General features: G+C 47.2%; 3 protein-coding genes across 3 annotated transcripts; 2 read left to right on the forward strand and 1 right to left on the reverse strand.

The window, feature by feature from the left end:
- Positions 1 to 769: 769 nt before the first annotated feature.
- On the reverse strand, positions 770 to 3,631 carry LOC140245763 (uncharacterized). Its single transcript, XM_072325287.1, has one exon. The coding sequence runs from the start codon at positions 3,629 to 3,631 to the stop codon at positions 770 to 772; it is 2,862 nt and encodes a 953-aa protein (XP_072181388.1).
- Positions 3,632 to 11,818: 8,187 nt separating this feature from the next.
- Positions 11,819 to 14,681, forward strand: LOC140245764 (uncharacterized). The gene is given in 2 exon segments (XM_072325288.1): positions 11,819 to 13,363; positions 13,365 to 14,681. Coding segments are annotated over 2 exon segments (2,862 nt in total).
- A 977-nt stretch (positions 14,682 to 15,658) lies between these two features.
- Positions 15,659 to 18,520, forward strand: LOC140245765 (uncharacterized). The gene has a single exon (XM_072325289.1). It carries the CDS (start codon positions 15,659 to 15,661, stop codon positions 18,518 to 18,520), a length of 2,862 nt encoding a protein of 953 aa, XP_072181390.1.
- Positions 18,521 to 18,566: the final 46 nt, after the last annotated feature.

Consider the following 18,566-nt stretch of genomic DNA (forward strand, 5'->3'; position numbering starts at 1 on the left):
ACAGAGTACATATTGTGTCACGTTACAACAGTATCACAGAAACTAAGACAATAAACCAACAAACAATAGGCCTATAAGATAGAAGGGAAGAGGAAGAGGAAGGAGTTGAATGTTGGAGAATCATGGAGATAGGGAAGAGCAGTGAAGATTCATGAAACCAAGAGAACGAAGTCGGCGAACAGTGTGACTATGGAATGCGAATGAATGGAGAAAGGACGATTAACAGAAATAAGGAGGGGTAAGCAGAGGAGAAGTGAGAATATGCGGAGAGAAGGGAAAGAGAGAGAGGGGGGGGGGCAATGAAAAGAAGAAAAGAACAAATTGAAATTCAAGACGTAAATTAGAGGGAGCTATTGTAGATCCTAGAATTAAATGCTGCTGCGGAAAAGAAAAATAAATGGAGAGGAAATTGATGACAGTTAAATCCTGAAAAGGTTCCTGTGGGAGAAATGCAAAAAATGAGAAATTAAAATAAGGTTAAAGTGTAGACCTGAGGAGAGAAGACAAGAGAAATAACCTGTAAAGAAATGTGTAAATTAAAACTAGTGGTCCTGAAAAGGACCGTTGGGTTGTATGGAAGGAAGAAATAAAAGAAGAAGAAAAGAAGAAAGAAGAGAACAGAACAGAAAGAAAGGAAAAGATAAGTAGTGTAGAAACAGACAAAAAGTGTAAGAGAGAGAGAGAGAGAGAGAGAGGAAAGAGAAATGAAACACTGAGTAAAGGTACACAGCTAGTGAAAGTAGAGCAAGAAGTCTAGTTATAAGAATAACTAGGAGAACCGAGGAACTTGACGTTTCGGGCAGGTTGACTGTCCTTCGTCAGAAGTGAAGCGTGATCTGAGGAGAGGCGGGCTATGTATGGAGAATGCGGACCTAGATGGAAGAGGTCGGTCAAGGCGGGCTCGCAGGCGGGCTGAGCGTCGGCTGTTGGTGGAGTGTTGTGGTCGTTGATGCGTTCTATTGTTCTTTGGGTGTGTTAGTGGGGGAGTACATTTGTGATGGCTAACTTGGCTGTTAGTAGGTCGTGCCCGGAGATTGGAGTCCGGGTTGGTAGATGGGGTGGACGCCTGTGGTGTGAATGAATTGTGTCGGTGAGGGCGTCTTCTGGAACCAGCGATAGGTGTGGTCGTGAGTGGAAGGCGCGGTTGACGTCGTGGGCGCTGTTGTGAAGAGGTGGGGGAAGAATTATGAGAGGAAGAAGTAGAGGGGGGAATGTGCTGTGGAGAGAGTGTGTTGTTGTTGTCATTGTTGCTGTTTGATTGTTTGTTGATGAGAGGAAGCCAGATGTTGTTGATGTGGAGTCCAGTATCCTGTGTAACAGTGTCGTGTGTGTGAATTTCTATGGCTTCTCTGATGCGTCGTGTGTTCCAGTTTTTGATGGATGTGATGAGTTTGCTGTCTTCCCAGTTGATGCGATGTTGCGACTGTTGAGCGTGTTTCACGATGGCTGACTTTTCCCATTCCGAACGTCTGTAGCATGTTTTGTGTTCTTTCAGTCTGGTCTCTAGCGATCTCCCTGTTTCACCTATGTAGACTTTGCCGCATTCGCATGGGATACGGTAGACACCTGGTTGTTTGTGTCTGGAGTGCTTGTCTTTGTGTGAGTGCAATGAATTGTGAAGTTTGTTGGAAGATGAATGACGGACCTGGATGTTGGCGGACTTGAAGATGCGTTGTAGTTTGTGCGAGGTGGCGCCGAGGTAGGGAAGATTTACAGTTGTGATGGGCTGTTCCTTGGCTGCTTGGTTGGGATGAGAAGGTGCTTGAGTGTTGATTTTGTGCTTGGGGTATTGGTTGATAGTGGTGAGTGTGTCTGTGATATGTTCGAGTTCTTGTCGAAGATGTTCTTTGTCGCTGATTTGATGAGCACGTCGGACGAGAGCGTTCGGTACTGACTGACGGACTGCTGGATGATGGAAGGAGCGGTAGTGAAGATATCTGTCTGTGTGAGTGGGTTTGCGGTAGACCTGGTGAGAGAAAGTGCCAGCGTTGGTCTTTGTGACGAGAACATCGAGGAAGGGGAGAGAATGGTTGTGTTCCGTTTCCACTGTGAATGAGATGTTGGAATGTTGTTCGTTGAGGTGTGTGAGGAAGTCGTCCAGTTGATCTGCTTGGTGTGGCCAGATGGTGAAGATGTCGTCGACATACCGGAGCCAGAGTGAAGGTTTGTGTTGTGCCGTGGCTAGTGCGTGACTTTCGAAATGTTCCATGTAAATGTTGGCAATGATCGGTGAGAGGGGGGAGCCCATGGCTGCGCCTTGTTGCTGTTTGTAGTGTGTGTCCCTCCATCGGAAGGAGGTAGAATTGAGACATGTGAGGAGGAGGTCGTGTATCTGTTGTGGTGTGAGTTGTGTTCTGGAAGAAAGAGAAGGGTCATCGGTGAGACGTTGTTTGATGATGTCACAGGCTTCGTTGACAGGAACGCTGGTGAAGAGTGATTCTACATCAAAGCTGACGAGGGTGTCTGTAGGGTTGATAGTAGTTTGAGAGAGAATGTCAATGAAGTGTTTGGAATTGTTAATGTGGTGTTCTGTGTTGCCAACGAGTGGCTGTAGAATGTCTGACAGGTGTTTGGCTGTTTCGTAGCAAGGGGAACCTCGTGTAGAAATGATGGGGCGGAGAGGCACTGATGGCTTGTGAATTTTGGGTTGCCCGAAGAGGATGGGACATCTGCTGGAGGAGGCACGGAGTCTGAAATAAAGCTGTTGAGGAAGGGCATTTGATCGATGAAGTTCGAGGAGCTTGGCGTTGAGTTTCCTCTCGGTGGCAGGAGTCGGGTCACGTTTCAGTTCGGTGTATGTGGGGGTGTGAAGGATGTCTTGTATCTTTTGTTCGTATTGTGTTTTGTCCATGACGACCGTGGCGTTGCCTTTGTCTGCTTGAATGATATGGATGGATGCGTTGCTTTGTAGAGTCTTCACCGCTGTTCGTTCTTCTTTGTTGAGGTTGGGCTGCGGTGGCTTAGCTGTGGAGAGAGCTTGAGTAACAAGGAGTCGAATGTTGTCGGCTGCGGCTTTGTTCAGGTATCTGAGCTTGGGTTCCGTTTGTTGTATGATTTCTGTGAAAGGAATCTTCTTGGGTGGTGTTGCGAAGTTAAGCCCAAGGGATAACACGTTGTGTTCGGCTTGTGTGAGGTTGTGCTGGCTTAAATTGACAACTGTGTTGCGGGCGGCGGGCGGCTTGTCTCGTGTGTATGTATGGGTATGGCTGTTATGTAGTGTGTTGAACTTCCGTATCTGCTTCTCTCTGGTGCGAAGGAAGGTGGTCCTTGCTGTGTGAGAGTTGAAGGTCTGTATCTTCTGGAGGTCGGCATGATGTAGTGTTTGTGACAAGTGTGTTTGTGAGGTGTTGATTTGTTGATCGATTGTGTGAAGTTCTTGTCGAGTATGGGCAATGCGTTCTCTGGTGAGGGAGAGGCCGGCTTGGTGAAGAATACGTCGAGCACGTGGAGTTTGTATGGTTGATTTCAGCTGTAGACCAGGAGGGATGATACTGTGATCTCGGCATCTTTTCAGAAAGGTGAGATGATTGGAGAGTTTAGATTGTTTGACTAGGTTCCGTTGAAGTAGGCGAGAAGATCGTTGAGTTTGCTCCCCGTAGAGCTCGGTTATGTGTTGTTTGAAGGTTTGCATGGTGAAGTTAATTAGGAAGAAAGATTTGCGGTGACACCATGTGTATGTAGTCCTTAACCGGATCGTAGTTTGGAAGAAGAGCTTAGAAAGAGGAGAAACGAAGAGGGAAGCGACATATGGGGGTTGTGAGGAGGGCAAAAAGTGAAGAGTGGGAGACAGTAATGGGCTGGAAGTTGAAGTTGCACTAGTGGAGACAGTAGAGAAAGGAACACAGAGAGTGGTAAGGAAGAATAGTGTGAGAATCAAGTAAGATGTTCGGACATCGTTAGAAGGGGAAAGATGAGATAGAAGGGAAGAGGAAGAGGAAGGAGTTGAATGTTGGAGAATCATGGAGATAGGGAAGAGCAGTGAAGATTCATGAAACCAAGAGAACGAAGTCGGCGAACAGTGTGACTATGGAATGCGAATGAATGGAGAAAGGACGATTAACAGAAATAAGGAGGGGTAAGCAGAGGAGAAGTGAGAATATGCGGAGAGAAGGGAGAGAGAGAGAGGGGGGGGGGGCAATGAAAAGAAGAAAAGAACAAATTGAAATTCAAGACGTAAATTAGAGGGAGCTATTGTAGATCCTAGAATTAAATGCTGCTGCGGAAAAGAAAAATAAATGGAGAGGAAATTGATGACAGTTAAATCCTGAAAAGGTTCCTGTGGGAGAAATGCAAAAAATGAGAAATTAAAATAAGGTTAAAGTGTAGACCTGAGGAGAGAAGACAAGAGAAATAACCTGTAAAGAAATGTGTAAATTAAAACTAGTGGTCCTGAAAAGGACCGTTGGGTTGTATGGAAGGAAGAAATAAAAGAAGAAGAAAAGAAGAAAGAAGAGAACAGAACAGAAAGAAAGGAAAAGATAAGTAGTGTAGAAACAGACAAAAAGTGTAAGAGAGAGAGAGAGAGAGAGAGAGGAAAGAGAAATGAAACACTGAGTAAAGGTACACAGCTAGTGAAAGTAGAGCAAGAAGTCTAGTTATAAGAATAACTAGGAGAACCGAGGAACTTGACGTTTCGGGCAGGTTGACTGTCCTTCGTCAGAAGTGAAGCGTGATCTGAGGAGAGGCGGGCTATGTATGGAGAATGCGGACCTAGATGGAAGAGGTCGGTCAAGGCGGGCTCGCAGGCGGGCTGAGCGTCGGCTGTTGGTGGAGTGTTGTGGTCGTTGATGCGTTCTATTGTTCTTTGGGTGTGTTAGTGGGGGAGTACATTTGTGATGGCTAACTTGGCTGTTAGTAGGTCGTGCCCGGAGATTGGAGTCCGGGTTGGTAGATGGGGTGGACGCCTGTGGTGTGAATGAATTGTGTCGGTGAGGGCGTCTTCTGGAACCAGCGATAGGTGTGGTCGTGAGTGGAAGGCGCGGTTGACGTCGTGGGCGCTGTTGTGAAGAGGTGGGGGAAGAATTATGAGAGGAAGAAGTAGAGGGGGGAATGTGCTGTGGAGAGAGTGTGTTGTTGTTGTCATTGTTGCTGTTTGATTGTTTGTTGATGAGAGGAAGCCAGATGTTGTTGATGTGGAGTCCAGTATCCTGTGTAACAGTGTCGTGTGTGTGAATTTCTATGGCTTCTCTGATGCGTCGTGTGTTCCAGTTTTTGATGGATGTGATGAGTTTGCTGTCTTCCCAGTTGATGCGATGTTGCGACTGTTGAGCGTGTTTCACGATGGCTGACTTTTCCCATTCCGAACGTCTGTAGCATGTTTTGTGTTCTTTCAGTCTGGTCTCTAGCGATCTCCCTGTTTCACCTATGTAGACTTTGCCGCATTCGCATGGGATACGGTAGACACCTGGTTGTTTGTGTCTGGAGTGCTTGTCTTTGTGTGAGTGCAATGAATTGTGAAGTTTGTTGGAAGATGAATGACGGACCTGGATGTTGGCGGACTTGAAGATGCGTTGTAGTTTGTGCGAGGTGGCGCCGAGGTAGGGAAGATTTACAGTTGTGATGGGCTGTTCCTTGGCTGCTTGGTTGGGATGAGAAGGTGCTTGAGTGTTGATTTTGTGCTTGGGGTATTGGTTGATAGTGGTGAGTGCGTCTGTGATATGTTCGAGTTCTTGTCGAAGATGTTCTTTGTCGCTGATTTGATGAGCACGTCGGACGAGAGCGTTCGGTACTGACTGACGGACTGCTGGATGATGGAAGGAGCGGTAGTGAAGATATCTGTCTGTGTGAGTGGGTTTGCGGTAGACCTGGTGAGAGAAAGTGCCAGCGTTGGTCTTTGTGACGAGAACATCGAGGAAGGGGAGAGAATGGTTGTGTTCCGTTTCCACTGTGAATGAGATGTTGGAATGTTGTTCGTTGAGGTGTGTGAGGAAGTCGTCCAGTTGATCTGCTTGGTGTGGCCAGATGGTGAAGATGTCGTCGACATACCGGAGCCAGAGTGAAGGTTTGTGTTGTGCCGTGGCTAGTGCGTGACTTTCGAAATGTTCCATGTAAATGTTGGCAATGATCGGTGAGAGGGGGGAGCCCATGGCTGCGCCTTGTTGCTGTTTGTAGTGTGTGTCCCTCCATCGGAAGGAGGTAGAATTGAGACATGTGAGGAGGAGGTCGTGTATCTGTTGTGGTGTGAGTTGTGTTCTGGAAGAAAGAGAAGGGTCATCGGTGAGACGTTGTTTGATGATGTCACAGGCTTCGTTGACAGGAACGCTGGTGAAGAGTGATTCTACATCAAAGCTGACGAGGGTGTCTGTAGGGTTGATAGTAGTTTGAGAGAGAATGTCAATGAAGTGTTTGGAATTGTTAATGTGGTGTTCTGTGTTGCCAACGAGTGGCTGTAGAATGTCTGACAGGTGTTTGGCTGTTTCGTAGCAAGGGGAACCTCGTGTAGAAATGATGGGGCGGAGAGGCACTGATGGCTTGTGAATTTTGGGTTGCCCGAAGAGGATGGGACATCTGCTGGAGGAGGCACGGAGTCTGAAATAAAGCTGTTGAGGAAGGGCATTTGATCGATGAAGTTCGAGGAGCTTGGCGTTGAGTTTCCTCTCGGTGGCAGGAGTCGGGTCACGTTTCAGTTCGGTGTATGTGGGGGTGTGAAGGATGTCTTGTATCTTTTGTTCGTATTGTGTTTTGTCCATGACGACCGTGGCGTTGCCTTTGTCTGCTTGAATGATATGGATGGATGCGTTGCTTTGTAGAGTCTTCACCGCTGTTCGTTCTTCTTTGTTGAGGTTGGGCTGCGGTGGCTTAGCTGTGGAGAGAGCTTGAGTAACAAGGAGTCGAATGTTGTCGGCTGCGGCTTTGTTCAGGTATCTGAGCTTGGGTTCCGTTTGTTGTATGATTTCTGTGAAAGGAATCTTCTTGGGTGGTGTTGCGAAGTTAAGCCCAAGGGATAACACGTTGTGTTCGGCTTGTGTGAGGTTGTGCTGGCTTAAATTGACAACTGTGTTGCGGGCGGCGGGTGGCTTGTCTCGTGTGTATGTATGGGTATGGCTGTTATGTAGTGTGTTGAACTTCCGTATCTGCTTCTCTCTGGTGCGAAGGAAGGTGGTCCTTGCTGTGTGAGAGTTGAAGGTCTGTATCTTCTGGAGGTCGGCATGATGTAGTGTTTGTGACAAGTGTGTTTGTGAGGTGTTGATTTGTTGATCGATTGTGTGAAGTTCTTGTCGAGTATGGGCAATGCGTTCTCTGGTGAGGGAGAGGCCGGCTTGGTGAAGAATACGTCGAGCACGTGGAGTTTGTATGGTTGATTTCAGCTGTAGACCAGGAGGGATGATACTGTGATCTCGGCATCTTTTCAGAAAGGTGAGATGATTGGAGAGTTTAGATTGTTTGACTAGGTTCCGTTGAAGTAGGCGAGAAGATCGTTGAGTTTGCTCCCCGTAGAGCTCGGTTATGTGTTGTTTGAAGGTTTGCATGGTGAAGTTAATTAGGAAGAAAGATTTGCGGTGACACCATGTGTATGTAGTCCTTAACCGGATCGTAGTTTGGAAGAAGAGCTTAGAAAGAGGAGAAACGAAGAGGGAAGCGACATATGGGGGTTGTGAGGAGGGCAAAAAGTGAAGAGTGGGAGACAGTAATGGGCTGGAAGTTGAAGTTGCACTAGTGGAGACAGTAGAGAAAGGAACACAGAGAGTGGTAAGGAAGAATAGTGTGAGAATCAAGTAAGATGTTCGGACATCGTTAGAAGGGGAAAGATGAGATAGAAGGGAAGAGGAAGAGGAAGGAGTTGAATGTTGGAGAATCATGGAGATAGGGAAGAGCAGTGAAGATTCATGAAACCAAGAGAACGAAGTCGGCGAACAGTGTGACTATGGAATGCGAATGAATGGAGAAAGGACGATTAACAGAAATAAGGAGGGGTAAGCAGAGGAGAAGTGAGAATATGCGGAGAGAAGGGAGAGAGAGAGAGGGGGGGGGGGGGCAATGAAAAGAAGAAAAGAACAAATTGAAATTCAAGACGTAAATTAGAGGGAGCTATTGTAGATCCTAGAATTAAATGCTGCTGCGGAAAAGAAAAATAAATGGAGAGGAAATTGATGACAGTTAAATCCTGAAAAGGTTCCTGTGGGAGAAATGCAAAAAATGAGAAATTAAAATAAGGTTAAAGTGTAGACCTGAGGAGAGAAGACAAGAGAAATAACCTGTAAAGAAATGTGTAAATTAAAACTAGTGGTCCTGAAAAGGACCGTTGGGTTGTATGGAAGGAAGAAATAAAAGAAGAAGAAAAGAAGAAAGAAGAGAACAGAACAGAAAGAAAGGAAAAGATAAGTAGTGTAGAAACAGACAAAAAGTGTAAGAGAGAGAGAGAGAGAGAGAGAGGAAAGAGAAATGAAACACTGAGTAAAGGTACACAGCTAGTGAAAGTAGAGCAAGAAGTCTAGTTATAAGAATAACTAGGAGAACCGAGGAACTTGACGTTTCGGGCAGGTTGACTGTCCTTCGTCAGAAGTGAAGCGTGATCTGAGGAGAGGCGGGCTATGTATGGAGAATGCGGACCTAGATGGAAGAGGTCGGTCAAGGCGGGCTCGCAGGCGGGCTGAGCGTCGGCTGTTGGTGGAGTGTTGTGGTCGTTGATGCGTTCTATTGTTCTTTGGGTGTGTTAGTGGGGGAGTACATTTGTGATGGCTAACTTGGCTGTTAGTAGGTCGTGCCCGGAGATTGGAGTCCGGGTTGGTAGATGGGGTGGACGCCTGTGGTGTGAATGAATTGTGTCGGTGAGGGCGTCTTCTGGAACCAGCGATAGGTGTGGTCGTGAGTGGAAGGCGCGGTTGACGTCGTGGGCGCTGTTGTGAAGAGGTGGGGGAAGAATTATGAGAGGAAGAAGTAGAGGGGGGAATGTGCTGTGGAGAGAGTGTGTTGTTGTTGTCATTGTTGCTGTTTGATTGTTTGTTGATGAGAGGAAGCCAGATGTTGTTGATGTGGAGTCCAGTATCCTGTGTAACAGTGTCGTGTGTGTGAATTTCTATGGCTTCTCTGATGCGTCGTGTGTTCCAGTTTTTGATGGATGTGATGAGTTTGCTGTCTTCCCAGTTGATGCGATGTTGCGACTGTTGAGCGTGTTTCACGATGGCTGACTTTTCCCATTCCGAACGTCTGTAGCATGTTTTGTGTTCTTTCAGTCTGGTCTCTAGCGATCTCCCTGTTTCACCTATGTAGACTTTGCCGCATTCGCATGGGATACGGTAGACACCTGGTTGTTTGTGTCTGGAGTGCTTGTCTTTGTGTGAGTGCAATGAATTGTGAAGTTTGTTGGAAGATGAATGACGGACCTGGATGTTGGCGGACTTGAAGATGCGTTGTAGTTTGTGCGAGGTGGCGCCGAGGTAGGGAAGATTTACAGTTGTGATGGGCTGTTCCTTGGCTGCTTGGTTGGGATGAGAAGGTGCTTGAGTGTTGATTTTGTGCTTGGGGTATTGGTTGATAGTGGTGAGTGTGTCTGTGATATGTTCGAGTTCTTGTCGAAGATGTTCTTTGTCGCTGATTTGATGAGCACGTCGGACGAGAGCGTTCGGTACTGACTGACGGACTGCTGGATGATGGAAGGAGCGGTAGTGAAGATATCTGTCTGTGTGAGTGGGTTTGCGGTAGACCTGGTCTACCGCAAACCCACTCACACAGACAGATATCTTCACTACCGCTCCTTCCATCATCCAGCAGTCCGTCAGTCAGTACCGAACGCTCTCGTCCGACGTGCTCATCAAATCAGCGACAAAGAACATCTTCGACAAGAACTCGAACATATCACAGACACACTCACCACTATCAACCAATACCCCAAGCACAAAATCAACACTCAAGCACCTTCTCATCCCAACCAAGCAGCCAAGGAACAGCCCATCACAACTGTAAATCTTCCCTACCTCGGCGCCACCTCGCACAAACTACAACGCATCTTCAAGTCCGCCAACATCCAGGTCCGTCATTCATCTTCCAACAAACTTCACAATTCATTGCACTCACACAAAGACAAGCACTCCAGACACAAACAACCAGGTGTCTACCGTATCCCATGCGAATGCGGCAAAGTCTACATAGGTGAAACAGGGAGATCGCTAGAGACCAGACTGAAAGAACACAAAACATGCTACAGACGTTCGGAATGGGAAAAGTCAGCCATCGTGAAACACGCTCAACAGTCGCAACATCGCATCAACTGGGAAGACAGCAAACTCATCACATCCATCAAAAACTGGAACACACGACGCATCAGAGAAGCCATAGAAATTCACACACACGACACTGTTACACAGGATACTGGACTCCACATCAACAACATCTGGCTTCCTCTCATCAACAAACAATCAAACAGCAACAATGACAACAACAACACACTCTCTCCACAGCACATTCCCCCCTCTACTTCTTCCTCTCATAATTCTTCCCCCACCTCTTCACAACAGCGCCCACGACGTCAACCGCGCCTTCCACTCACGACCACACCTATCGCTGGTTCCAGAAGACGCCCTCACCGACACAATTCATTCACACCACAGGCGTCCACCCCATCTACCAACCCGGACTCCAATCTCCGGGCACGACCTACTAACAGCCAAGTTAGCCATCACAAATGTACTCCCCCACTAACACACCCAAAGAACAATAGAACGCATCAACGACCACAACACTCCACCAACAGCCGACGCTCAGCCCGCCTGCGAGCCCGCCTTGACCGACCTCTTCCATCTAGGTCCGCATTCTCCATACATAGCCCGCCTCTCCTCAGATCACGCTTCACTTCTGACGAAGGACAGTCAACCTGCCCGAAACGTCAAGTTCCTCGGTTCTCCTAGTTATTCTTATAACTAGACTTCTTGCTCTACTTTCACTAGCTGTGTACCTTTACTCAGTGTTTCATTTCTCTTTCCTCTCTCTCTCTCTCTCTCTCTCTTACACTTTTTGTCTGTTTCTACACTACTTATCTTTTCCTTTCTTTCTGTTCTGTTCTCTTCTTTCTTCTTTTCTTCTTCTTTTATTTCTTCCTTCCATACAACCCAACGGTCCTTTTCAGGACCACTAGTTTTAATTTACACATTTCTTTACAGGTTATTTCTCTTGTCTTCTCTCCTCAGGTCTACACTTTAACCTTATTTTAATTTCTCATTTTTTGCATTTCTCCCACAGGAACCTTTTCAGGATTTAACTGTCATCAATTTCCTCTCCATTTATTTTTCTTTTCCGCAGCAGCATTTAATTCTAGGATCTACAATAGCTCCCTCTAATTTACGTCTTGAATTTCAATTTGTTCTTTTCTTCTTTTCATTGCCCCCCCCCTCTCTCTCTCTCCCTTCTCTCCGCATATTCTCACTTCTCCTCTGCTTACCCCTCCTTATTTCTGTTAATCGTCCTTTCTCCATTCATTCGCATTCCATAGTCACACTGTTCGCCGACTTCGTTCTCTTGGTTTCATGAATCTTCACTGCTCTTCCCTATCTCCATGATTCTCCAACATTCAACTCCTTCCTCTTCCTCTTCCCTTCTATCTCATCTTTCCCCTTCTAACGATGTCCGAACATCTTACTTGATTCTCACACTATTCTTCCTTACCACTCTCTGTGTTCCTTTCTCTACTGTCTCCACTAGTGCAACTTCAACTTCCAGCCCATTACTGTCTCCCACTCTTCACTTTTTGCCCTCCTCACAACCCCCATATGTCGCTTCCCTCTTCGTTTCTCCTCTTTCTAAGCTCTTCTTCCAAACTACGATCCGGTTAAGGACTACATACACATGGTGTCACCGCAAATCTTTCTTCCTAATTAACTTCACCATGCAAACCTTCAAACAACACATAACCGAGCTCTACGGGGAGCAAACTCAACGATCTTCTCGCCTACTTCAACGGAACCTAGTCAAACAATCTAAACTCTCCAATCATCTCACCTTTCTGAAAAGATGCCGAGATCACAGTATCATCCCTCCTGGTCTACAGCTGAAATCAACCATACAAACTCCACGTGCTCGACGTATTCTTCACCAAGCCGGCCTCTCCCTCACCAGAGAACGCATTGCCCATACTCGACAAGAACTTCACACAATCGATCAACAAATCAACACCTCACAAACACACTTGTCACAAACACTACATCATGCCGACCTCCAGAAGATACAGACCTTCAACTCTCACACAGCAAGGACCACCTTCCTTCGCACCAGAGAGAAGCAGATACGGAAGTTCAACACACTACATAACAGCCATACCCATACATACACACGAGACAAGCCGCCCGCCGCCCGCAACACAGTTGTCAATTTAAGCCAGCACAACCTCACACAAGCCGAACACAACGTGTTATCCCTTGGGCTTAACTTCGCAACACCACCCAAGAAGATTCCTTTCACAGAAATCATACAACAAACGGAACCCAAGCTCAGATACCTGAACAAAGCCGCAGCCGACAACATTCGACTCCTTGTTACTCAAGCTCTCTCCACAGCTAAGCCACCGCAGCCCAACCTCAACAAAGAAGAACGAACAGCGGTGAAGACTCTACAAAGCAACGCATCCATCCATATCATTCAAGCAGACAAAGGCAACGCCACGGTCGTCATGGACAAAACACAATACGAACAAAAGATACAAGACATCCTTCACACCCCCACATACACCGAACTGAAACGTGACCCGACTCCTGCCACCGAGAGGAAACTCAACGCCAAGCTCCTCGAACTTCATCGATCAAATGCCCTTCCTCAACAGCTTTATTTCAGACTCCGTGCCTCCTCCAGCAGATGTCCCATCCTCTTCGGGCAACCCAAAATTCACAAGCCATCAGTGCCTCTCCGCCCCATCATTTCTACACGAGGTTCCCCTTGCTACGAAACAGCCAAACACCTGTCAGACATTCTACAGCCACTCGTTGGCAACACAGAACACCACATTAACAATTCCAAACACTTCATTGACATTCTCTCTCAAACTACTATCAACCCTACAGACACCCTCGTCAGCTTTGATGTAGAATCACTCTTCACCAGCGTTCCTGTCAACGAAGCCTGTGACATCATCAAACAACGTCTCACCGATGACCCTTCTCTTTCTTCCAGAACACAACTCACACCACAACAGATACACGACCTCCTCCTCACATGTCTCAATTCTACCTCCTTCCGATGGAGGGACACACACTACAAACAGCAACAAGGCGCAGCCATGGGCTCCCCCCTCTCACCGATCATTGCCAACATTTACATGGAACATTTCGAAAGTCACGCACTAGCCACGGCACAACACAAACCTTCACTCTGGCTCCGGTATGTCGACGACATCTTCACCATCTGGCCACACCAAGCAGATCAACTGGACGACTTCCTCACACACCTCAACGAACAACATTCCAACATCTCATTCACAGTGGAAACGGAACACAACCATTCTCTCCCCTTCCTCGATGTTCTCGTCACAAAGACCAACGCTGGCACTTTCTCTCACCAGGTCTACCGCAAACCCACTCACACAGACAGATATCTTCACTACCGCTCCTTCCATCATCCAGCAGTCCGTCAGTCAGTACCGAACGCTCTCGTCCGACGTGCTCATCAAATCAGCGACAAAGAACATCTTCGACAAGAACTCGAACATATCACAGACACACTCACCACTATCAACCAATACCCCAAGCACAAAATCAACACTCAAGCACCTTCTCATCCCAACCAAGCAGCCAAGGAACAGCCCATCACAACTGTTAAATCTTCCCTACCTCGGCGCCACCTCGCACAAACTACAACGCATCTTCAAGTCCGCCAACATCCAGGTCCGTCATTCATCTTCCAACAAACTTCACAATTCATTGCACTCACACAAAGACAAGCACTCCAGACACAAACAACCAGGTGTCTACCGTATCCCATGCGAATGCGGCAAAGTCTACATAGGTGAAACAGGGAGATCGCTAGAGACCAGACTGAAAGAACACAAAACATGCTACAGACGTTCGGAATGGGAAAAGTCAGCCATCGTGAAACACGCTCAACAGTCGCAACATCGCATCAACTGGGAAGACAGCAAACTCATCACATCCATCAAAAACTGGAACACACGACGCATCAGAGAAGCCATAGAAATTCACACACACGACACTGTTACACAGGATACTGGACTCCACATCAACAACATCTGGCTTCCTCTCATCAACAAACAATCAAACAGCAACAATGACAACAACAACACACTCTCTCCACAGCACATTCCCCCCTCTACTTCTTCCTCTCATAATTCTTCCCCCACCTCTTCACAACAGCGCCCACGACGTCAACCGCGCCTTCCACTCACGACCACACCTATCGCTGGTTCCAGAAGACGCCCTCACCGACACAATTCATTCACACCACAGGCGTCCACCCCATCTACCAACCCGGACTCCAATCTCCGGGCACGACCTACTAACAGCCAAGTTAGCCATCACAAATGTACTCCCCCACTAACACACCCAAAGAACAATAGAACGCATCAACGACCACAACACTCCACCAACAGCCGACGCTCAGCCCGCCTGCGAGCCCGCCTTGACCGACCTCTTCCATCTAGGTCCGCATTCTCCATACATAGCCCGCCTCTCCTCAGATCACGCTTCACTTCTGACGAAGGACAGTCAACCTGCCCGAAACGTCAAGTTCCTCGGTTCTCCTAGTTATTCTTATAACTAGACTTCTTGCTCTACTTTCACTAGCTGTGTACCTTTACTCAGTGTTTCATTTCTCTTTCCTCTCTCTCTCTCTCTCTCTCTCTTACACTTTTTGTCTGTTTCTACACTACTTATCTTTTCCTTTCTTTCTGTTCTGTTCTCTTCTTTCTTCTTTTCTTCTTCTTTTATTTCTTCCTTCCATACAACCCAACGGTCCTTTTCAGGACCACTAGTTTTAATTTACACATTTCTTTACAGGTTATTTCTCTTGTCTTCTCTCCTCAGGTCTACACTTTAACCTTATTTTAATTTCTCATTTTTTGCATTTCTCCCACAGGAACCTTTTCAGGATTTAACTGTCATCAATTTCCTCTCCATTTATTTTTCTTTTCCGCAGCAGCATTTAATTCTAGGATCTACAATAGCTCCCTCTAATTTACGTCTTGAATTTCAATTTGTTCTTTTCTTCTTTTCATTGCCCCCCCCCCCCTCTCTCTCTCTCCCTTCTCTCCGCATATTCTCACTTCTCCTCTGCTTACCCCTCCTTATTTCTGTTAATCGTCCTTTCTCCATTCATTCGCATTCCATAGTCACACTGTTCGCCGACTTCGTTCTCTTGGTTTCATGAATCTTCACTGCTCTTCCCTATCTCCATGATTCTCCAACATTCAACTCCTTCCTCTTCCTCTTCCCTTCTATCTCATCTTTCCCCTTCTAACGATGTCCGAACATCTTACTTGATTCTCACACTATTCTTCCTTACCACTCTCTGTGTTCCTTTCTCTACTGTCTCCACTAGTGCAACTTCAACTTCCAGCCCATTACTGTCTCCCACTCTTCACTTTTTGCCCTCCTCACAACCCCCATATGTCGCTTCCCTCTTCGTTTCTCCTCTTTCTAAGCTCTTCTTCCAAACTACGATCCGGTTAAGGACTACATACACATGGTGTCACCGCAAATCTTTCTTCCTAATTAACTTCACCATGCAAACCTTCAAACAACACATAACCGAGCTCTACGGGGAGCAAACTCAACGATCTTCTCGCCTACTTCAACGGAACCTAGTCAAACAATCTAAACTCTCCAATCATCTCACCTTTCTGAAAAGATGCCGAGATCACAGTATCATCCCTCCTGGTCTACAGCTGAAATCAACCATACAAACTCCACGTGCTCGACGTATTCTTCACCAAGCCGGCCTCTCCCTCACCAGAGAACGCATTGCCCATACTCGACAAGAACTTCACACAATCGATCAACAAATCAACACCTCACAAACACACTTGTCACAAACACTACATCATGCCGACCTCCAGAAGATACAGACCTTCAACTCTCACACAGCAAGGACCACCTTCCTTCGCACCAGAGAGAAGCAGATACGGAAGTTCAACACACTACATAACAGCCATACCCATACATACACACGAGACAAGCCGCCCGCCGCCCGCAACACAGTTGTCAATTTAAGCCAGCACAACCTCACACAAGCCGAACACAACGTGTTATCCCTTGGGCTTAACTTCGCAACACCACCCAAGAAGATTCCTTTCACAGAAATCATACAACAAACGGAACCCAAGCTCAGATACCTGAACAAAGCCGCAGCCGACAACATTCGACTCCTTGTTACTCAAGCTCTCTCCACAGCTAAGCCACCGCAGCCCAACCTCAACAAAGAAGAACGAACAGCGGTGAAGACTCTACAAAGCAACGCATCCATCCATATCATTCAAGCAGACAAAGGCAACGCCACGGTCGTCATGGACAAAACACAATACGAACAAAAGATACAAGACATCCTTCACACCCCCACATACACCGAACTGAAACGTGACCCGACTCCTGCCACCGAGAGGAAACTCAACGCCAAGCTCCTCGAACTTCATCGATCAAATGCCCTTCCTCAACAGCTTTATTTCAGACTCCGTGCCTCCTCCAGCAGATGTCCCATCCTCTTCGGGCAACCCAAAATTCACAAGCCATCAGTGCCTCTCCGCCCCATCATTTCTACACGAGGTTCCCCTTGCTACGAAACAGCCAAACACCTGTCAGACATTCTACAGCCACTCGTTGGCAACACAGAACACCACATTAACAATTCCAAACACTTCATTGACATTCTCTCTCAAACTACTATCAACCCTACAGACACCCTCGTCAGCTTTGATGTAGAATCACTCTTCACCAGCGTTCCTGTCAACGAAGCCTGTGACATCATCAAACAACGTCTCACCGATGACCCTTCTCTTTCTTCCAGAACACAACTCACACCACAACAGATACACGACCTCCTCCTCACATGTCTCAATTCTACCTCCTTCCGATGGAGGGACACACACTACAAACAGCAACAAGGCGCAGCCATGGGCTCCCCCCTCTCACCGATCATTGCCAACATTTACATGGAACATTTCGAAAGTCACGCACTAGCCACGGCACAACACAAACCTTCACTCTGGCTCCGGTATGTCGACGACATCTTCACCATCTGGCCACACCAAGCAGATCAACTGGACGACTTCCTCACACACCTCAACGAACAACATTCCAACATCTCATTCACAGTGGAAACGGAACACAACCATTCTCTCCCCTTCCTCGATGTTCTCGTCACAAAGACCAACGCTGGCACTTTCTCTCACCAGGTCTACCGCAAACCCACTCACACAGACAGATATCTTCACTACCGCTCCTTCCATCATCCAGCAGTCCGTCAGTCAGTACCGAACGCTCTCGTCCGACGTGCTCATCAAATCAGCGACAAAGAACATCTTCGACAAGAACTCGAACATATCACAGACACACTCACCACTATCAACCAATACCCCAAGCACAAAATCAACACTCAAGCACCTTCTCATCCCAACCAAGCAGCCAAGGAACAGCCCATCACAACTGTAAATCTTCCCTACCTCGGCGCCACCTCGCACAAACTACAACGCATCTTCAAGTCCGCCAACATCCAGGTCCGTCATTCATCTTCCAACAAACTTCACAATTCATTGCACTCACACAAAGACAAGCACTCCAGACACAAACAACCAGGTGTCTACCGTATCCCATGCGAATGCGGCAAAGTCTACATAGGTGAAACAGGGAGATCGCTAGAGACCAGACTGAAAGAACACAAAACATGCTACAGACGTTCGGAATGGGAAAAGTCAGCCATCGTGAAACACGCTCAACAGTCGCAACATCGCATCAACTGGGAAGACAGCAAACTCATCACATCCATCAAAAACTGGAACACACGACGCATCAGAGAAGCCATAGAAATTCACACACACGACACTGTTACACAGGATACTGGACTCCACATCAACAACATCTGGCTTCCTCTCATCAACAAACAATCAAACAGCAACAATGACAACAACAACACACTCTCTCCACAGCACATTCCCCCCTCTACTTCTTCCTCTCATAATTCTTCCCCCACCTCTTCACAACAGCGCCCACGACGTCAACCGCGCCTTCCACTCACGACCACACCTATCGCTGGTTCCAGAAGACGCCCTCACCGACACAATTCATTCACACCACAGGCGTCCACCCCATCTACCAACCCGGACTCCAATCTCCGGGCACGACCTACTAACAGCCAAGTTAGCCATCACAAATGTACTCCCCCACTAACACACCCAAAGAACAATAGAACGCATCAACGACCACAACACTCCACCAACAGCCGACGCTCAGCCCGCCTGCGAGCCCGCCTTGACCGACCTCTTCCATCTAGGTCCGCATTCTCCATACATAGCCCGCCTCTCCTCAGATCACGCTTCACTTCTGACGAAGGACAGTCAACCTGCCCGAAACGTCAAGTTCCTCGGTTCTCCTAGTTATTCTTATAACTAGACTTCTTGCTCTACTTTCACTAGCTGTGTA

The sequence above is a fragment of the Diadema setosum genome, unplaced genomic scaffold (assembly GCF_964275005.1).
Source record: "Diadema setosum unplaced genomic scaffold, eeDiaSeto1 scaffold_31, whole genome shotgun sequence".
NCBI lineage: Eukaryota > Metazoa > Echinodermata > Echinoidea > Diadematoida > Diadematidae > Diadema > Diadema setosum.